We start from the raw sequence: 19170 nt of genomic DNA, 5'->3' as shown, positions 1-19170 counted from the left end.
TAATCTGCCCCCCCCCCCTCCCCGCTGCTTTATTGTCGTTAACAATAAACACACGTAATATGCTTGAAAATAAGGCACAAACAGTGTCCGTTAGAATGGCTGAGAAATCTTTAGATAATTAAATAGCAGATTTTTCCTAGAAAGCTAGCAGGCTTGTGCTAGCAGTTTAAAGAAAATAAAACTCACCTTCATATCTGTGAATGTATAACGAGGCGAACATCTTAAAACCTTTCTTTGCCTTACTTGTTGGGGTTTCGGATCGATGTACATTATTAATTGTTATCTTGGAAAAACATTTCAGCCGTTTTTCCCGAACGTGTAAGCTGAGGTGCAAAGAGCCCATTAAACTTCTCCAACTCCTGTCCAACAGAGACTTCTTGCTCAAAAGCGTGGTTCGGATTTGCAACTCCAAAATCCAAGCAAAATGTTGAGCATAGTCCAGTTCTGTGGCCAAAAAGCAGGCAAAATGTTCAGGAAAACGTCGCAGCTCCAGCTGTCGCCGGCTGACTGTTATTACGTAGCGTCTCTGTTTTCTCATTGATGGAGTACCACTGCCTCCTGCTGGTGCAATACTGGTATTGCACTAGCAGTACCAGTACTTCGCCACAAGGTGCCAGCGGTACTCCATCAACACTGACCCCAGTGTGTTCTTACTTCGCTGTGTGTTAAGTTTTGCTGAATGACTTTGTTTGTATTATATCTAGCAAAAATGAATGAATGTTTGTACTTTAACCCACAAAATAAACTTATATATATAAAAAGTTATAATAATGTATATTTAAATAATTAATAACAACATAACCTATGGGCTGCTGTTTTCTAGGGGCGCTATAGAGAAATTAGGCCACGCCCTACAAATATTGTGATGGATTCCAGTCGGGGAGCAGATAAATATTCATCCGTGTGAGTTTGCAGCAGCTGAGCCCGAAAATGTGGTATTGAGAGCCAAACGTATGGCGATGGCGTTACAGGTAACTTCGCCACGCCGCCATGCCCACCTGCTCTATCATAGCTGGTCGGGGTTGGAATCCTCAATACACCAACATGTCTTCTGTGTCTGGGCACAGTTTCATGTTGATGAGGTCAAAGGGGTCAGATAGCGAACATTCACAGTAAAACATTACACTTCCTGTTCTCAGGGGGCGTGGCCTAAGTGATGTCATCATTCGACCATAGGGTATTGTAGGAGACCCGATGATGATCAATCACTCAAACTTTGGTGCCTCTGTGAGTTTCTGTGTAGGAGATATAGCAGTTTATTTTTTTGCGGCGAGTAGGTGAACTTTGACCCCTGCTAACCCCCCTTCAGCATACTCAAAAACTCACCGTTTAGATAACTTTAGATGAGACATGCCTTATGAACAGACTGACCGAGTTTGAAGCCGATCAATCAAAATCCCTAGGAGGAGATAGATCAAATATGAAGGCTGTAAACGGCAAAAATGGGAGTAAAAAACCGAACTTGAATCCAAAATGGCCGACTTCCTGTGGGGTTTAGACCATGGCTCCAAGAGACTTTTTTGTATGTCCTGACAAGGTACACATGTGTACAAAGTTTCGTATTTGTAGGTTAAAGCATGGCTTGGGCTGATCATTTAAAGTTTTCTAGGGGGCGCTATAGAGAAATTAGGCTACGACCAACAAATATTGTGATGGATTCCTGTTGGGGAGTGGATGAAGATCCATCCTTGTGAGTTTGCAGCAGCTGGGCCTGAAAATGTGGAATTTAGAGCCAAACGTATGGCGATGGCGTTACAGGTCACTTCGCCACGCCACCACGCCCACCTGCTCCATCGTAGCTGGTCGGGGTTGGAATCCTCAATACACCAACATGTTTTCTGTGTCTGGGCACAGTTTCAGGTTGATGAGGTCAAAGGGGTCAGATAGCGACCGTTGACAGTAAAACATGACACTTCCTGTTCTCAGGGGGCGTGGCCTAAGTGATGTCATCATTCGACCATAGGGTATTGTAGTAGACCCGATGATGATCAACAACAGTAATTTTGGTGCCTGTGTGAGTTTCTGTGTAGGAGATATAACAGTTTATTTTTTTACGGCGAGTAGGTGAACTTTGACCCCTGCTAACCCCCCTTCAGCATACTCAAAAACTCACCGTTTAGATAACTTTAGATGGGACATGCCTTATGAACAGACTGACCGAGTTTGAAGCCGATCAATCAAAATCCCTAGGAGGAGATAGATCAAATATGAAGGCTGTAAACGGCAAAAATGGGCTCAAAATCCGAACTTCTATCCAAAATGGCCGACTTACTGTGATACTTGCACTATGACATTAATTGTAAATTTTGAGCGTCTTGGGGAGCTCTACAAGTATACCAAATTTCATGTCTCTAGGATAAAGTAAGTGAATAGCAAAGGGTCCTTTGAAAATTTCAAGGTGGCGCTCTTGAGCCGTTTCTTGTGCGATTTTTGCAATGACCTTAAAATACAAAATTTTGAAACTCCCTTTATGCGTCCGCCAAGTTTGGTGAGTTTTTGAATAGGATAAAGCCCTCAAAAAGCCAATTCATTTGGGTGGAAGAATAATAAGAATAAGAAACAGTAGGAAAACAATAGGCCTTCGCAGCGCTTAGCTGCTCGGGCCTAAATAAACAATAGGAAAACAATAGGCCTTCGCAGCGCTTAGCTGCTCGGGCCTAATAATAAGAAACAGTAGGAAAACAATAGGCCTTCGCAGCGCTTAGCTGCTCGGGCCTAATAATAATAATAAACAATAGGAAAACAATAGGCCTTCGCAGCGCTTAGCTGCTCGGGCCTAATGAGTAGTCTGTGGCAATATCAGAAAAATTGAGAAAACCTAAAGTCAGAAGAGGCTTGTGCCTTGGAAATATGATATTCTTACAGTCTAATTGTCTAGTAACTTTAACTTCTGTCTGGTAAATTAAGTCTTGTAAGGACTGAGTTTGATCTGGAGCCTTTTGGAGTTTCCCTGAACGTTGCATAATATGACACTGGTGAACTGGCTGGGTAATCCAAGTCTGTCCAGTGAATATTTTCACTGGACAGGTTATTAGTTTGGAAATAACCTCTGTAATCCTTCCAGATTGAAGAGAAGTAAATGTTTCCTCTCTAAGATTATTGTATGTTTAATAGACATATTCACACCTGCCTAATACAGTTAGGGCCAGAAATATTTGGACAGTGACACAGGTTTTGTTATTTTAGCTGTTGACAAAAATATGTTCAGAAATACAATTTATATATAATATGGGCTGAAAGTGAACACTCCCAGCTGCAATATGAGAGTTTCCACATCCAAATAGGAGAAAGGGTTTAGGAATCATAGCTCTGTAATGCAGAGCCTCCTCTTTTTCAAGGGACCAAAAGTAATTGGACAATGGACTCCAAAGGCTGCAAGTAACTCAAAAGGCCTTTCCCTCGTTAACCTGTAATCAAGTAAGTAGTTAAAAGGTCTGGGGTTGTTTCCAGGTGTGTGGTTTTGCATTTGGAAGCTGTTACTGTGACCAGACAACATGCGGTCAAAGGAGCTCTCAATTGAGGTGAAGCAGAACATCCTGAGGCTGAAAAAAAGGAAAAAATCCATCACAGAGATAGCAGACATGCTTGGAGTAGCAAAATCAACAGTCTGGTACATTCTGAGGAAAAAGGAATTGACTGGTGAGCTTGGGAACTCAAAAAGGCCTGGGCGACCACGGAAGACAACGGTGGTGGATGATCGCCGCATACTTTCTTTGGTGAAGAAGAACCCGTTCACAACATCAACTGAGGTCCAGAACACTCTCAGGGAAGTAGGTGTATCTGTCTCTAAGTCAACAGTAAAGAGAAGACTCCATGAAAGCAAATACAAAGGGTTCACATGTAGATGCAAACCATTCATCAATTCCAAAAATAGACAGGCCAGAGTTAAATTTGCCCAAAATCACCTCAAGAAGCCAGCCCAGTTCTGGAAAAGTATTCTATGGACAGATGAGACAAAGATCAACCTGTACCAGAATGATGGGAAGAAAAAAGTTTGGAGAAGAAAGGGAACGGCACATGATCCAAGGCACACCACATCCTCTGTAAAACATGGTGGAGGCAACGTGATGGCATGGGCATGCATGGCTTTCAATGGCACTGGGTCACTTGTGTTTATTGATGACATAACAGCAGACAAGAGTAGCCGGATGAATTCTGAAGTGTACCGGGATATACTGTCAGCCCAGATTCAGCCAAATGCTGCAAAGTTGATCGGACGGCGCTTCACAGTACAGATGGATAATGACCCCAAACATACAGCCAAAGCTACCCAGGAGTTCATGAGAGCAAAAAGGTGGAATATTCTGCAATGGCCAAATCAATCACCAGATCTTAACCCAATTGAGCATGCATTTGCTCTTAAACTTGATGTAGACAGTAGCTGTTTTTTCCAAATATATTTTTCATGAACATTACTATGAAAAATCTATCTATTATGTACCGGTAATCCTTATTATATATAGCCTAAATTATCTGTTCGCAAGAAAGGGGTGGTAATTTTGGCAAAACAATCTTAGCATATTTGGCAAAAAATGGCATAGGTCATTATTTTATGAAGGTCACAAAATCCATCCATCCATCTATTTTCTGTTCACCTTTGTCCTGGTGCCTCTCCAGCTGCGTTCTGGGTCAGGGGTGGGGTCACCTCTGACCTGTCGCAGGGCAAGGTGACAAAATATATTTTTTAAATATTTAGATTTGGAATTTTTAAAGGAGAAAAAAATGCAGGAATAATGTCAGAATGTTATGGCATAAAATTCAAAAAGCGAGTCCAACGTGACTTTTTAAAGAAAAAATAAAAATAAATAAATAATTCCAATAATGGTAAGATAGCGACATCTGGAGGGGGTAGGCGCTATTGAACCAATGCGAGAGCCCTGCGGCTGTCTGGTAACTGTTAGCCGACGTTAGCAGTGTAGCTCACTTTGCAGACACGTATACACACAGTTTAGACACATGTTGGAGTTACGCTGGGAGAAATGCTAAATCCGAATAAGGAGTTCACCGGCTTTCCCACTCTCACGAATTAAGGTTAGCTCTCACACACTGCTTTTCTAATGTCTGTCCGATCAGGGTCATCCCCTTGCCTTCGTTTTTCCTCGCTTTAATGTTAAGTTTTTACGCTTTCCAAACAGGAGGGAATTGAAATTAGCTGTTAGCTAGCCGGGTAAGGTGAGAGGCTACCTGGCTAGAAATATGACTTCTAGCCAGGTAAAAGTCGTATTTCCTCACGCGCGCAAAAATGTGGTTTGCTTACTGGGGAAGTTTCCAGTATAAACTCTCTTTCTTGCCCAGTGCTGTTAGCAAGCTCCAGGCAGCAGAGCTGTGCATTGTGTTAAATAGTCCCCGTCATGTTTCAGGGCAGCGCTCTTGTGTTCACTGTCAAAAGTTGACTGATTATTTCGCCCACCTGTCTGTTTCCTCTTTTGAAAAGGAATGAACTCACGTTCAGGTAGTTTAAATGAAGCGCACGTCAGAATAAAGGTTCCATCTTATCCAGCTCTTGACCCCTGTCGACTGGTCGGGTTTGATCTGGAAGTGCTGGTTCCAGCGTTGGCATGACTGGTCGCATTGCTGTCACAGCGGCTGTGACCGGCTCTGCTGGGGCCGGCTCTGCTGTGACCGGCTCTGCTGTGGCCGGCTCTGCTGGGGCCGGCTCTGCTGGGGCCGGCTCTGCTGGGGCCGGCTCTGCTGTGACCGGCTCTGCTGTGGCCGGCTCTGCTGTGACCGGCTCTGCTGGGGCCGGCTCTGCTGTGACCGGCTCTGCTGTGGCCGGCTCTGCTGGGACCGGCTCTGCTGTGGCCGGCTCTGCTGGGGCCGGCTCTGCTGGGGCCGGCTCTGCTGTGACCGGCTCTGCTGTGACCGGCTCTGCTGGGGCCGTGCCGAGCGCCGAAGAATGACAGCTGGCTGGAGCAGGAGAGCCCGCAAACACAAATTGACTTCCCGCGGTATTGAATTCTCTTTGTGTGAGTAAACGAATTGTTGACTTGAAATCATGAACAATTTCGGTTTTTGTAAGAGGTCAAATGTGACGCGCGCCGTCTGCACTGACCTTGTCACTTCCTGAAGGAACAGGCGCTTCTGCTGTTTTTGAAACAGATTTGGGAAAAAGCCCAAACATTGTTTTAAAAGGGTATAAATCAATTGTGACGGTTCATTAGGGGAAACTACTTCGTCTTTATTTTCAGTGTTCCACAGGAACAATATATATAATTAAAAACAACAACAATAAAAGATAGGGTTTCATTATTATTTTCTTTCTTCAAACCTAATGCCTCGTTTACATAGTTTTACTGTTTTATGAGAAGTACCTGTTTCATTACTTAAGAAACTTGTTGGTTGAACTAAAATAATTTATTTAAATCTTAATTTTAAATGAGAAGGTTTTCATCAGAAAATTTTAAAAGGCTAGAAAAAATAATAGTGACTTCTTAAGGACATTCAACTGAAAGTATGGAAGGTTTATGCTAGAGAAGTGCAATTCCCTTAATTTTGGGCTGACTGACAGACCCACTGGGTTACACTGTTGCCAACTTACAACAAAAAATTGGTAAACCCAAAATTGTAATCAGCGGGTGAGACACCATTTGTCAGAATGCTACCAACGGTGTATTAATAACATTCAAATATGTTATTTGATGATCCAAATAAGTTTGTTGTATGATCGTTCCATCCTCAAAAAAGAACTGTTCAGATAAAGCAACTAAATTAACTCTGTATGACTCTAATCTAGAGTTTATCAAAACATAAGAGGACATTATAGGGATATATGATTTTTCAAGATCATAAATAATTATGCGAAGCTAAAGAAACAAATAATCTCTTAATTATCTCATGGGTCTATAATGGAGTTTTAAATTGATTTTTGTCTTTTCATTAAGTTTTGTGCTTTTACCTTTTCACATTGGATTAATAGTTGATGTGATTTTGTTTAGCTCTATAATGATGCCACTGAAACTTAGAGAAAACAATAATTTAGCTCTCTAATCAATAGCAAAGATTTCTACTTCATCAGTTTAACACAGTGAAGGTGAATTAAAATCACAATTAAATCTGCTGAAACATGGCTGTATTATTACCTTTGTGTTTTGTGAATGGCAGACTGAGAGACACCTTGAATTGAGCCAATCAGAAGAACTCAACTGATAGCCTTCCCTCACTTCCCCTTCCTCTGCGACGTTGTTTCTGTTCGTTTCTTCCCTTTTGGTGGTTTATCAGAAGTGTGAACTGTGTGGGATTCCCCTTGACAATGTTTAGGACTTTATCTAATTCCACAAATGTTTCATTTTATTTAAACTGGGATGTTTTTGTCTCCTTGGGAGTTTTCTGTTCCAGGTGATTGGAATGAAGTGTTTTCGTTACCCTTCTTGTCACAAAGCTGTTATTGGCTGGCAGCCTTGTGTGAGTGTGTGGGTGTGTGTGCGTGTGTGTTGTTCTCATACACACTTGCAAACTTTGCAGCAGCAGCAAAACTGTTCTCCTATGTCCTCAGCAGGTGGATAGGGTTGGATAGGGAAATTTTCCCTATCCAATCCAAATGTTCAATCCCATAAGGAATAGTATTCCTGCTATGGAGCAGTAGGTCTGCTTCCATGCCATATCGATGTACTTTGAAGTGACCAGAACTGTTTTTTTTTTTTTTTTTTTTTTTTTTTTTCAGTTTGAATTGTTTTAAAGAAAAAAAGAAAGCAATGTTGGAAAGTGATTGTGTTTAAAATATGAGTAATTAAGAATTAATTTTTTATTTATTTTTATAATAAAAAATCTCACAGTCAGAAAGTTTAGGTGATAAATTATAAAGATAATTTTTTGTTGCATAATAAAATTATTGCTTTTATTGGTTTTTTTTTTATATATATTTTCCTGTGGAACACTGAAAATTAAGACAAAGTAGTTTCCCCTAATGAACCGTCACAATTGGTTACCAAGTAGAAATCAGTAATTTTCACTCAAGGCAGCTCTTTATTCTTTCTTGCAAGAAACGCAACAGCAAGCAAATGTGTCCAGTGTGCGATGAGTTTGGTCTGCTGTAACCAACAGAGAGTCACGACGTACTAATCACAAAGTTCCTCAGCAGGAGCCCGGAAACCTGGTTTCCAGCATCGTAACACTTCACTGGGCAGACCCAACCTTGAACATAGAGGAGTCTCATCTTTACCTTCTGTGGTTCCCCCTTTAGTTCAAGCAGGGTGAAAATACAATGAGGCTCAAATTAATGTGACGACCTAATGTAAACGCCTTTTTTGGGTTACAATCAAAGAATCATAAGCTATTGTCTAAAATTCCACTACAAGCACTTTGTTGTGACTTGTATAAATGCATTTTTCTTAATTAGTAACTAGAAAATTTCCTGTATTAGCTGATTTTTATTTAATTTACTCAGCAACCATCAAGGATTTTCCGAGTGAGCTCAGTGACGCAACACACCCAGCCACAGCCCTTGTTCACCGCAAATCCAGAGCAGACTGGTCACAAGTCTTTATTTAGAAGCTGAGCAGCAGCAGCAGCAGCAGCAGTGTACTGGTAATGTGATCTCAGCAAGAAATGCCTGCTCCACTGTGCCTGCCCATTGGTCCAGGCACAAGTCTCTTAGCTTCTCCATTCATATCTGCTGAGGACGGCCACATGTCTGAGCTCTGATCATTTCTTCCAGTTTTTTTGACATTTCTTTTTAATCACCCATTCAGGGTTCTTCAAAGCTAACAATGACGCTGTCACAGGAATATGTGACCCACGGAGTCTGAAAGCTTGTGAAGCTAGCAAACACTTGAGGTTGCTAAGGGTTACCTGAAGAACCCTCTGAAGGTGAACTAAAGTTCATTCAAAATTCATCTCACCTAATCTGGCCAGTTTTATTTCTAACAAGGAGAACTTATGACTGCTGATTTTGTTAAATGGATCAGTTTTGGACATACACCTCAACGCAACAGTGTTGAGTTAAAAGGGTGTGTGTTTTTCTTTAGGTAGTCAGGAAAAAAATAGCTATTAGGTTTTTCATAGAAATAATAATGGTGAATTACATTTATAAGTTGTGGAGAAATTTAATGTACAAAAAATGTAATTCTCATAATCTCTAAAAACATGTTTTAAAGGATAAACTCTTTGTTTTTCCCACTGACTGGAAACGTAAAGAAGCAAAGGCATTTTTTGTGTCTCAGATATTAGAATTTTTAGAATTAGTCAAATTAATTGCACTTTAATTTTCAATTACCGTGGGTTATTAAAGTAGTAAATTATTAATTACTTTAATTTCTTTCCACCATTCTTCAGACTGGAGAGAGACTGGATGTAAAACATCCATCCTGGTGGATAAAACCCAACTTCTCACTGGAGCTGTTTTCTCATTCATTGTTTCAAACATTTAATGATTCTATTGATTTAACTGATTCTTCATTTAACGTTTATATTTAGTGACAGCTATTTGTTTATGATGTAAAGCCTTTCTGAATTTGTAAGTCAGCAGTTGGAATGTGGCCGTCGTGTGAGGCTGACACCTGCGTTCAGAGGCAGGTGGCTAATTCTCCTCGTCTCTTCTCCCTGCTTTGCATACAAACACGGTTTAATGGATGGTATTTCCAGTGGCCTGCATTTAAATGCAGTTAGTATTTGACTGCCTGCACATATTTGAATCAATGCAAACTGTCATGAAATGAACAAGAATCTGTGGGATAACAGACGCTCTCCGGATGTGTTCTTTTCTTCATTTATTACAACTAGGATTTTTTAATACCAGTAATAGTTTACTGATATGTTTTCTTTTTAATTGCTCTACACTTTTTCTGTACTCCTGCAACAGTGTTGGATTGCTTTACTTAGTTTGACCTTTACATTATTTACTTACCATAGTGTTATTGTTTTTTTTCTTTCTTTTTCAAATCTTGTGTTAAGATAAAACTAAGTCATCCATCAGGTTGCGTTGTGTAAAATTCAAATTCCTCTGACCATCAATTGCACCATTGCATTTCAATGATGGCAACGGACCAAAGCACAAAGACATCAATAATATTGATATTTGTCACTTTGATAGTGCCCATAAGTCCCAAGCAAATGCCACTGTACTACAATATTATTGATTGTATTAACAGCCTAAAAGAATAATCTCATCTGCACCACATTTTTTTGTGCGTCGTCAAGGAGTGCCGCTGAATGCATCAATGGGTACCGCCCGGTGGATTGGCGCGGAAACTGCGCAACAGCTTCCGCGGTGCCGTGCTGGCGGCGGTGCTGAAAACCGCATTAGAACTTCTGTGGTGGCTAGCTGGCAGTTGCTGGTACCCCGCGGTGGAAAATAGGCCGGAGCGGCGCTTGGCTGTGAGGGCCGCTCGAGGCTGCTTGCAGCTTTAATCTCAGGTTATTTTTGAACTTATAGGGACAATAGTACTTAAGCATTAAACACATGTAGCGCATTAGGAGTTCAGTAGATACTTATATGTGAACTGTCAACTACAGCCTCCTTTTGCTCTGCCATTAAGGTTGCTAACCAACAACCAGGTCACATCTACATTGCATACGTTGACAATAGTCATCTCATTGTTGTATCCAACTTAGTGACTTTTAAAAAACAATTGGTGTCAGCAGGTTAGGTTTTTTTAGATTAGCGATTGGCCAGAAAACTGTAATCGGTGCACCCCTAATTGGAACATCCCACCTACTGACATTTTTAACCCAGTGGTTAAAATTTTGATTTAATGTCAGTCTATCCTAGACTTGGACAATAACTAGACAATAACCTGGTGCAAAGTAACAGCACCAGACGAAAAAAAAACAAAACAGACATCTATAACATGATATTTTCTTTATTCTTTAATCTGTTGATTAATATTGTATTCCAAGTGAGTAAAGTATTTTCCTTCTCCCTAGTTTACAAGCCTGCACACATTTGTAGGGTTTTTGGTGGTTGCTTTAAATTTGAATTCTTCCATTAATCTTGATTTCATATCTGTTTATGGGAAAATAAATCCCTGATCTCAAAAATAATTCAAGTTTCCTTTGGGTCCACGTACCAAACTTCTCTGGAAATGGAAATTTGTCTGATGGAAGGTGCAGCTGTAAACACCCATTCAGTAGAAGAAAGGGCATGTCTATAGTTGTGTGATTGTTACAACAGACAAACAAGTCCTGTATGTACTTGATGAACTACACATCAATTACTTTGAAAATACAGCTCACTACATACCAGGAACTGTTGTCTTCCTACTTCGTGCTTTTTCTCAGCAAGCATCTCTTTGGAAATGATAATTGGTCCTTAACGGGACCAAGAATAGAGCGAATATTGCTAACTTTACAGTATTGAGATCTCTGATTTCTTTCCTGATCAGCTGTTGTCCTGATCAGCTACTCTGTTCTGCAGGTTCCTGGTCAGGCCTCCAATAATAAGATCGTTCGTCACCTTCTCATATTTCCTTTTGCAGAAGGATGGCCAGACTCCTCTGCTGCTTATTTTTAGTTGCCTAGCAACCAGTGAAGGATGCTTTTTCAGGGTGGCATGTTATGATGGAAGTGGGGGCAGGGTGAGGTGTACATTGTTCAGGGATGAAATGCTCCTAAATCCTGGCTACGGAGGAAAAGTAGTGAAAAGATGGAACACATTTAAGGTCAGCATCGTGGCTTTTCTTTTTTAGCTTCATTCACCTGGCGGCACTTACAGTTTTTAAGAATTTACATCCTGATTGTGTTAGAAATGAAAAAAGGCCCAGTCACCGATAAGCCAAATCCTGCCTGTATTTTAAACATCCTTGCTTTAGAAAGAGGATTTGCTTTTAGGCCTGTCACAAAGCAGTAAATCATTAAATCAATTAATCGCATGATAAATTAGAGCAAAGTCAATAATTTTCTTTTGAATGATTTATTTATTTATTTTTTTGTTTTTGTCTTTTCTCTCTCTTTCTACCAAAGACTTGATGACAAAAGTCCAGAAATATGGACAGAAACATGGCTAGTGTGGTAACATTAGCTTTTAGCGATACTGCAGCTAGCAGGTTTCATCCTCCAGTATTGCTTTTTTCCTAACAGTCTGCCTCATTGGGACATTATCTCTGAGCAATGCTGTGTTTGCAGTTTATTGATTTTGACACAAGTTAGTATCTTTGATTCATTTAATTTCCTGTTATTTCAAATAACCTATATGAAAATAAGTATATTCTTCAAATAGCTGGTTAGACTTCTTATTATTTGGGGTTTCCGTTATTGAGGACTGTAACAAGTGAAATATATTTCCTTTATGTTTGCTGTACTGTGAAAAAATTCTAGTTTCTAAAAGATCAGTAAACTACATTCTAATGAACATTTTATACTGAAACTGGAAGACCTTTTAAATATTAAAAATGAAAAATGACAAATAAAATGATTTTTGAAGTATTTGTAGACAAAATTGTCCATTTAGTTGAGACCAAAGCACCTGACTGACGACTTTTGTCACCCAATTTTTGGTAGAAAGAGAGAAAAAAAAGACTATCAATCATGCCAATGAAAATCATTGACTTTGTTTTAATTTATTATACAATTTACTGATTATTGTGACAGCCCTACTTGTTGTTATACATATAATGCAATTATTTCTAGTATATTAATAGTTAATTTTTTTGAAAATCAATATTTTGGCCATGAGGAGTGAATACAAGCAAAGTTAGCCTCTTTTTTAAGTACCGTATATTTTTGAAACATTTTCAAAGGAGAACAGTTTTAAAAGCCAACATTTTTCTGACTTTATATATTTCCAACAGCTGTCTTTGTATTTCATGCACTACACTCATTTCAATAGTCTCTGTTCAGCCAACACATTTCAAGAATCTCCTTGGATGGAGTTTAGATCTTCAGAATGATGGAAAGAAAGTGAGTTTTAACTTTCAAAAAACCCCAGATATGCCTTGATACAGGTGGTAAACCCATTTTTTGTCTCAAGCTCAAGTGACAGAAATAACCGAAGAAGCTATGAATTCAAAAGTAAAATTGTGCAGACTACTTTACAACAAATGTGCATTTTGGTGCATGGAGTCAAATTATGGAATAGTTTGGATGAAGATTTGAAAAAGTACACTACTTTAAACCAATTCAAAATACTTCATAAGAAAACACTTTGTCAGGTTCTGTGTTTTTTCTGTGTTTTTATTCCGAGTTTCTGTGTCCTGAGTCTCCTCGTTGTCCTGTCTTCCCCTTGATTGTTCCCAGGTGTCTCTCGTTCCCTTGATTACCCTCTGTGTATTTAGTCCCTCCTGTGTCCTCTGTTCCTCGTCGGGGTCCTTGTCGTTGTTTATCGTACTTTGCCTTTGTCTGCCGTTGTGTGTTTTTTAGCCGCCTGTATGACCAGCTGCTACCGGCGTTGAGCCCTGGCTTCCGCTCAGCCGTGCTGCCTGGCCGCGGACTACGTCTTTGACTGTTTGTTGTTGTTATTGGACTATTTTTCATCATTAAATATTCACCATTCACCTACCTGGGTCGCCAGCGTCTGCCTCACCACCTCCACTACTCACCTCTTCATGACACACTTGAGTTAACACTGGGGAGAATGATATGTTTGTAAGCTATATTCTTAATTTTATATATGCGGCCATGAAAAGAAAAAGATTTATTTTGTAATTATTAATAAAAGGCCAGGTTTTTATAAGTTTTTCTTCTTCCTGCTCCTTTTCACTCATGCAGATGAAGTTTTACAATGTTTTTGTACACTGACAATAAAATGTGTTTGGTTGAGTGAATAAATTTATTAATTATTTGATTACTATCACAGACAATCTAACAATCTATTTATCAAATCAAATCTGTTTCTTCACAGTATCTTAGACCTGTCACTTTCTCAAAGTGGAAAATTCTCAAAGTCAAATATAAATAGAAAAAAATCCTGATATTCATATTGTAAATTATTCTTTTTAGTTTGGTACACGCATTAAGTTTAGCTGGTATCATTTCCACTTCTATGTGATGTGTAATGTGATGTGCTTCATCTTTCTGCCTCAGGAACAAATTGTTCATTTGCTGCTATAAATCCCACCCACATCTATGTATCATTGGAGCAAGATTATCACTGTTTTCAACTTCATGTTCTAAATGTTACAGTGGACTGCTTGACACACACTATACATAAAAATAAAATGAAAAAATTGGACTACATTGTACTGAAAACGAAAATGGAGCGTCAGGTGTGTCTTTACAGTGCAGCAAGCATACATGAGGGTTCCTCTGGTTTGTTCCTGAAGGACAAAGACATGAAGAGTGAATGAAGAGGGTGTAAGTGACAAAAGAGCTGAAACCTCCATCCACACGTGCTTCTGTCTTCAGCAGCTGAGCTAATCCAAATGCTTTATCTCATTCACAGTTAGGGCCTGGAAAACACCCTCCCAATGAATGTCTATTTATTTAGCAGGCTGTTGTTCAGTCTCACCACTGCACTGGATCAGCTTGTCCCACTGTCACACAGGTGCATCATTATGCAAGAGCTAATTCAAATACAGTTCTTATTCAGCCATCAATGAAAAACCAAAAAGAAAAAAACCCCAGCAGTTATATTCAGTGGTTTCACCACAAGTAATTAAGTTTCAGTTTGTCTGTAAAGATGTGGGAAAACCTGAACTAGCTGAGATGCATTGATGTAGATAGAGTTTGAGGGTTGAACTGCATCTAACCACAGATGTCAGATTTAAAAATGTATACAAACACTTTTTGGCCTATTTTTGGATAAATTAATAGCTGAACTGTCCCAACAGTAATTGTAGTAAAATTACTAATTATTCCTCAAAGGAAAAAAAATATAGACCTGACTGAAGCCTGTTGCAATAAGTAACTAAAATTTAAATGGCATAATAAATTAAAATTAACTTAATTATTTGCAGTCTGAGGATTTGTATTTTTTTCCATGAAAATATTGCTTACAGAGAGATTGCAATAAAAATTTTTATGGTCTCGATTGTGTTTTTGTTTATTTCCAATAAATAGAGTTCTTAGTAAATTAAAGCTTATGTTGTAATCAACATATTACCTCAAAATGATCGCAAAACAACATAATTATCACAATTATTGCTGGGCCTTACTTGGCCCCTATTAGGCTAAGCGTGGTTTATTTTAACTAAGGTTTTTTATGCAACAGTGACAGTGAGGACGGGTTAAGCTAGTGTAACACTACGATGTGAGGTAAATCTGTGTTACCATAAAATAGGAGGTCGTAGGTGGAGAAAGAGCAGAACACTGAGAGGGAATAGCGTAGCAGTCCAGACTTTTATTCAAGCTTACGATAAGAGAACAGAATCTGTCTCGGGCCCCATAAAAAAACACAGAAGAAGAAAACAGCTCCTCTTAAAGTCACAGCACAATTCCTTAGCCCTGGTATATATAAATAACTGATCTTGAATGAAACCATATTAATAATTAATAATTGAAAAGGAAAAATAAATCATCTTCCCCTCGGTGTATAGTTGACCCACTGAACTGGGTGCGAGAGTGTGCGTACCAGTTGTGCCGTCCCTACCTCATCGTAATTTGGAAATAACACCATGAGGCCATAATGCAATTATTTTAAAATTATGATGCCTACACATCCACCTCCAAATTTTTGCAGCTTTTAGCATTTTTTTTTAACACAGAAACTTTATGGGCCGCAGATGGACTGCAGTAGCGCCCCTACTTTGGGGCTTCGGTGGAAACCCTGGTGGGCCAACAGCCCTTCCTGCCTCTTTTTGTTGCCTCCACCAAAAGGTTTCTGGTAAGGCTTCTTCCTGAATCCTGTATTTTTAGCTTCACTAGTTAAGTCTTATCAAGCAACAAGTAGTGTATTTTTGTGTGTTGTGTGCGTAATAAGTCAAGCTAAAAATATCCGGTGCCCAACCAATATGGCCAACAGACCTTCCCACAGTCATCTTTGTTGCTCTTGCTTCCATTGATGAAGGGAAGGCTAAATCACTCCTCTTTCGCTCACACCTTTCCTCTGAGATCCTCATTTCTTCGTAGGTCCTCCCTTTTTTATTTTCTCCTCTCTTCCCTCCCTCGCTGTCCAGTAGCAGTCGTCTTTTTACAGCTCTCTCTCCCACCCCCATCCTGATGTCCCTCTGTTTGTGTATGGCTATTGTCTTACAGCAGCTGCAGCAGCAGCTCCTCTCCAGATTCGTAGTTTGTCAACCCCCCTTTCCTATTCCTTCCCTCTCTCTCTCCGTCTTCATTAGTGGATTCTACAGTGGGATGAGAAGTGAGGGAGTGGAGAAGATAAAAATGAGGATACAGAAAGCAGAGAGATGCAGTAGCTAGCCACAACCTCCCTGTACTCTTAGTCTGGATGGGAACGCTTTTCTATCACTGCAAAGGGCTTCTGTTGATTTTTTTTTAAGTGATTTTTTTTTTCTGCTTTGAGGAAGAGTTGTTCTGAAAAGCTCTCGTAATTGACGGTTGGACTTGCTGAACGTCCGTGATCTGAGTGGAGGGATTTTTAACAGATAGCGGTGCCGGGGCATCTGGCTGTCTGGGAGGCAGCAACGGCCGGCTGGCTGCATTGTGTTGCTTTGATGACCCCCGCTGTGTAGCTGCCTGCTCATCAACCCCATCTCTCTCTCTCTTCTTTTAACCCCCCTCACCCTCCACCCAATCCTGACCCCTTCTCTCTCCTCTTTCCTCCTTCTCCACCTCCTCCTGTCTTTCCATCACAGCTCCTGGCCCAGCCATGTTCGGCACAGAGTCATCATGTAAGTATTACCATCATCCTTCTATCTCTTTGTGTTTTTGTACTCAACAGTATGAACATGGTTTTTTAAAGGCAATTGAGGGAAGAAGAAAATTGCGAGATTTTCTCCATCTTTCCTTCCTTCTCTGTTTTTTTTTTTGTGGATGTTTTTGCCTCCATGGTTGCTGGTGGTAGGCTGCATGGGGAGAAATGTGGAATCTACCATTTTAGCACAGAGCATCATAGCCTAGCAGGTCTTACTGAGCTTAATGCTTTTCTATCACTGTCTTCTATCACTCTCAAGAATGCTTGATTCGTCTGTGTGCGCGTACGGAATCATCTCCTCTCGTTAAATGTATTTAGAAATCCGGAACGATGACGTGTGGGATGAATGCCAGTGCCTCACTTTTCTGTGATCACATCGGAAGATGGATGCTTGTGCTAACATCATATCATTCCCAGAAGCAGAGGGATCTGCTTCTGTCGCTTTCCAGTTCAGTCAGATTGCCGTGCAGTTCCGTTATCGTCACATATCCAGCTTCAGATGCTTCTTGATGTTATGTAGCACCTTACTGCTGCGAACTTATGCTTTGTATTTATTTGAGGAGGGGGCTAGGAAGCCGCTTTCCTTGACCTCCATCAGTGAAGTTTATGTTGAGCTCATGTCTTCAGAAAAAGCTCTTTCCTCCACTCCAGCTCAGGTTGAATTCTTGTTTTCTGATTAATGCCGCAGTGGCTCACCCAGCACCTATTCAATGTTGCGAGGAAGTCAGGGGTTGATGTAACTGCTTGTCGGAGCCAAAAGTAACTTGTATGTGGAAGACAGAACACAGGTAGCAAGTAACTCGGCAACAGCCATCAGCAAAAATCTGTCAGTGAATCACTCAAAACTCTGGACTGTAATCTTTGTGATGGATGATACAGTTAAGCCTTTAAAAAGTGCAGATTTTTATTGACCAAAGACTTGATCTGGGTTTTTGTTCTTTTTCTTGATGCAACCAAAAGTGCAGCACTGATCAAGTGTTTGTCTGCAGACACACTGCTTTGTTTTCAGCTTTTAGGTTTAGTGCATAGTTGTTAAAAAAAATATAAGTAGCAACTAGTTACATTTACTTCTTAAACAATTTTTTCTACTGGAGTAAAATCATGAAGGATCAGTACTCTTAAGTAAAACTTCTGACTACTCCACTCACGTGGAGTTATGTCATTGAATGAACAACCAGCTTGCGTTAACCAAAGGTGCAGTGGGCACAGACACATGTCTGGTGAAACATCTGGTTTGTGAATAAGTTTTATTGTTCTGATGTTTTTTATCTGCTTAGCCTGCTGTGGCATTTGGAGGTCAAGTGAACATGTAGGAAACTGTAGATATTGTCATCGGATGTACTGTTCTAACATATATACGTCACCTACCTCAAAAGTTCCATGTGGAAAATTCAGACGTGGAAATGTTTGCTCTGCATGATTTTGCTGTTTTTTAGCGATTTGATTTATTTGTACTTATCATTATTTTTATTATTCTGACTACCAGAACCACAAATTCAATAATTTCATGTTTTGTCTATGATTACATAATTTTTATAGATTAAATCAGATTAACTAATACAACTCAAGTACGACCACACTTCTCTAGCCATCATACCAAATATCTTACTTGAATGATTTTTCATATTGCAACTTTTGACTTCCACTTGAGTAAAATTTGTTGAAGTAGTGTTACTCTTACTTAAAACATAAAAATATTTGACTACTCTACCCTCTTAATTTGCTGTGTATGTTAGAAAAAGATGTTTCTACGTTAACATTGATCAGTAGGTGTAGTTTACATAAAAAATTCCCTTCTCACCCACCGCGGGTGGTTCTTATCCTCTGAACTCGGGTCCTCTACCAGAGGCCTGGGAGCTTGAGGGTCCTGCAGTATCTTGGCTGTGCCAAGGACTGCTGCACATTTCTGGACTGAGATGTCTGATGTTGTTCCTGGTCTGTTGTAGCCACTGCTCCAGTTTGGGTTACTGCCCCGAGGGCCCCAATGACCACAGGCACCACTGTGGTCTTCACCTTCCAGGCCCTCTCCAGTTCCTCCCTGAGGCCCTGGTATTTCTCCAGTTTCTCCTTTTTCCTGATTTTGCAGTCACTTGGTATTGCTACATCTACCACAACGGCTTTCCTCTGTTGTCTCTGTTTCCTCTGTTGTTTATCCACTTCGACAATGTCTGGTTGGTTTGCCATTACCATTAACTTGACAGGGCACACCTGTGAAGTGAAAACCATTTCAGGTGATGACTTTATGAAGCTCATCAAGAGAATGCAGAGTGTGTGCAAAGCAGTAATCACAGCAAAAACTACAATAAATGTATTTTCAGTTGTTTCACACTTTTTTGTTTGGTACATATTTCATAGTTTGATGTCTTCACTGTGAATCTACAATCACAATAGTCATGAAAATAAAGGAAACTCGTTGAATGAAAAGGTGTCCAAACTTTTATATATATATATATATATTATATATATATATATATATATATATATAT

General features: G+C 39.9%; 1 protein-coding gene across 6 annotated transcripts in view; it reads left to right on the top strand.

Annotated features, from left to right (window-relative positions):
• The first annotated feature begins 4907 nt into the window (after window positions 1–4907).
• Window positions 4908–19170, top strand: part of LOC129353379 (suppressor of tumorigenicity 7 protein homolog) — a 53722-nt gene continuing 39459 nt past the window's right edge. For 4 of the 6 annotated variants that reach the window (XM_055022680.1, XM_055022679.1, XM_055022678.1 and 1 more), the window contains exons 1-2: window positions 5869–5966; window positions 16626–16661. In XM_055022680.1, coding sequence (XP_054878655.1) covers window positions 5897–5966; window positions 16626–16661 — 106 coding nt within the window. In that variant the 5' untranslated portion in view covers window positions 5869–5896. Of the gene's footprint in view, window positions 5032–5868; window positions 5967–16625; window positions 16662–19170 lie in introns of those variants that run through there. The other 2 variants (XM_055022681.1, XM_055022682.1) reach the window with 2 other exon arrangements.

The sequence above is a fragment of the Poeciliopsis prolifica genome, unplaced genomic scaffold (genome assembly GCF_027474105.1).
Source record: "Poeciliopsis prolifica strain line A6 unplaced genomic scaffold, Auburn_PproV2 SCAFFOLD089, whole genome shotgun sequence".
NCBI lineage: Eukaryota > Metazoa > Chordata > Actinopteri > Cyprinodontiformes > Poeciliidae > Poeciliopsis > Poeciliopsis prolifica.
This window is presented reverse-complemented; position numbering and strand designations above follow the sequence as displayed.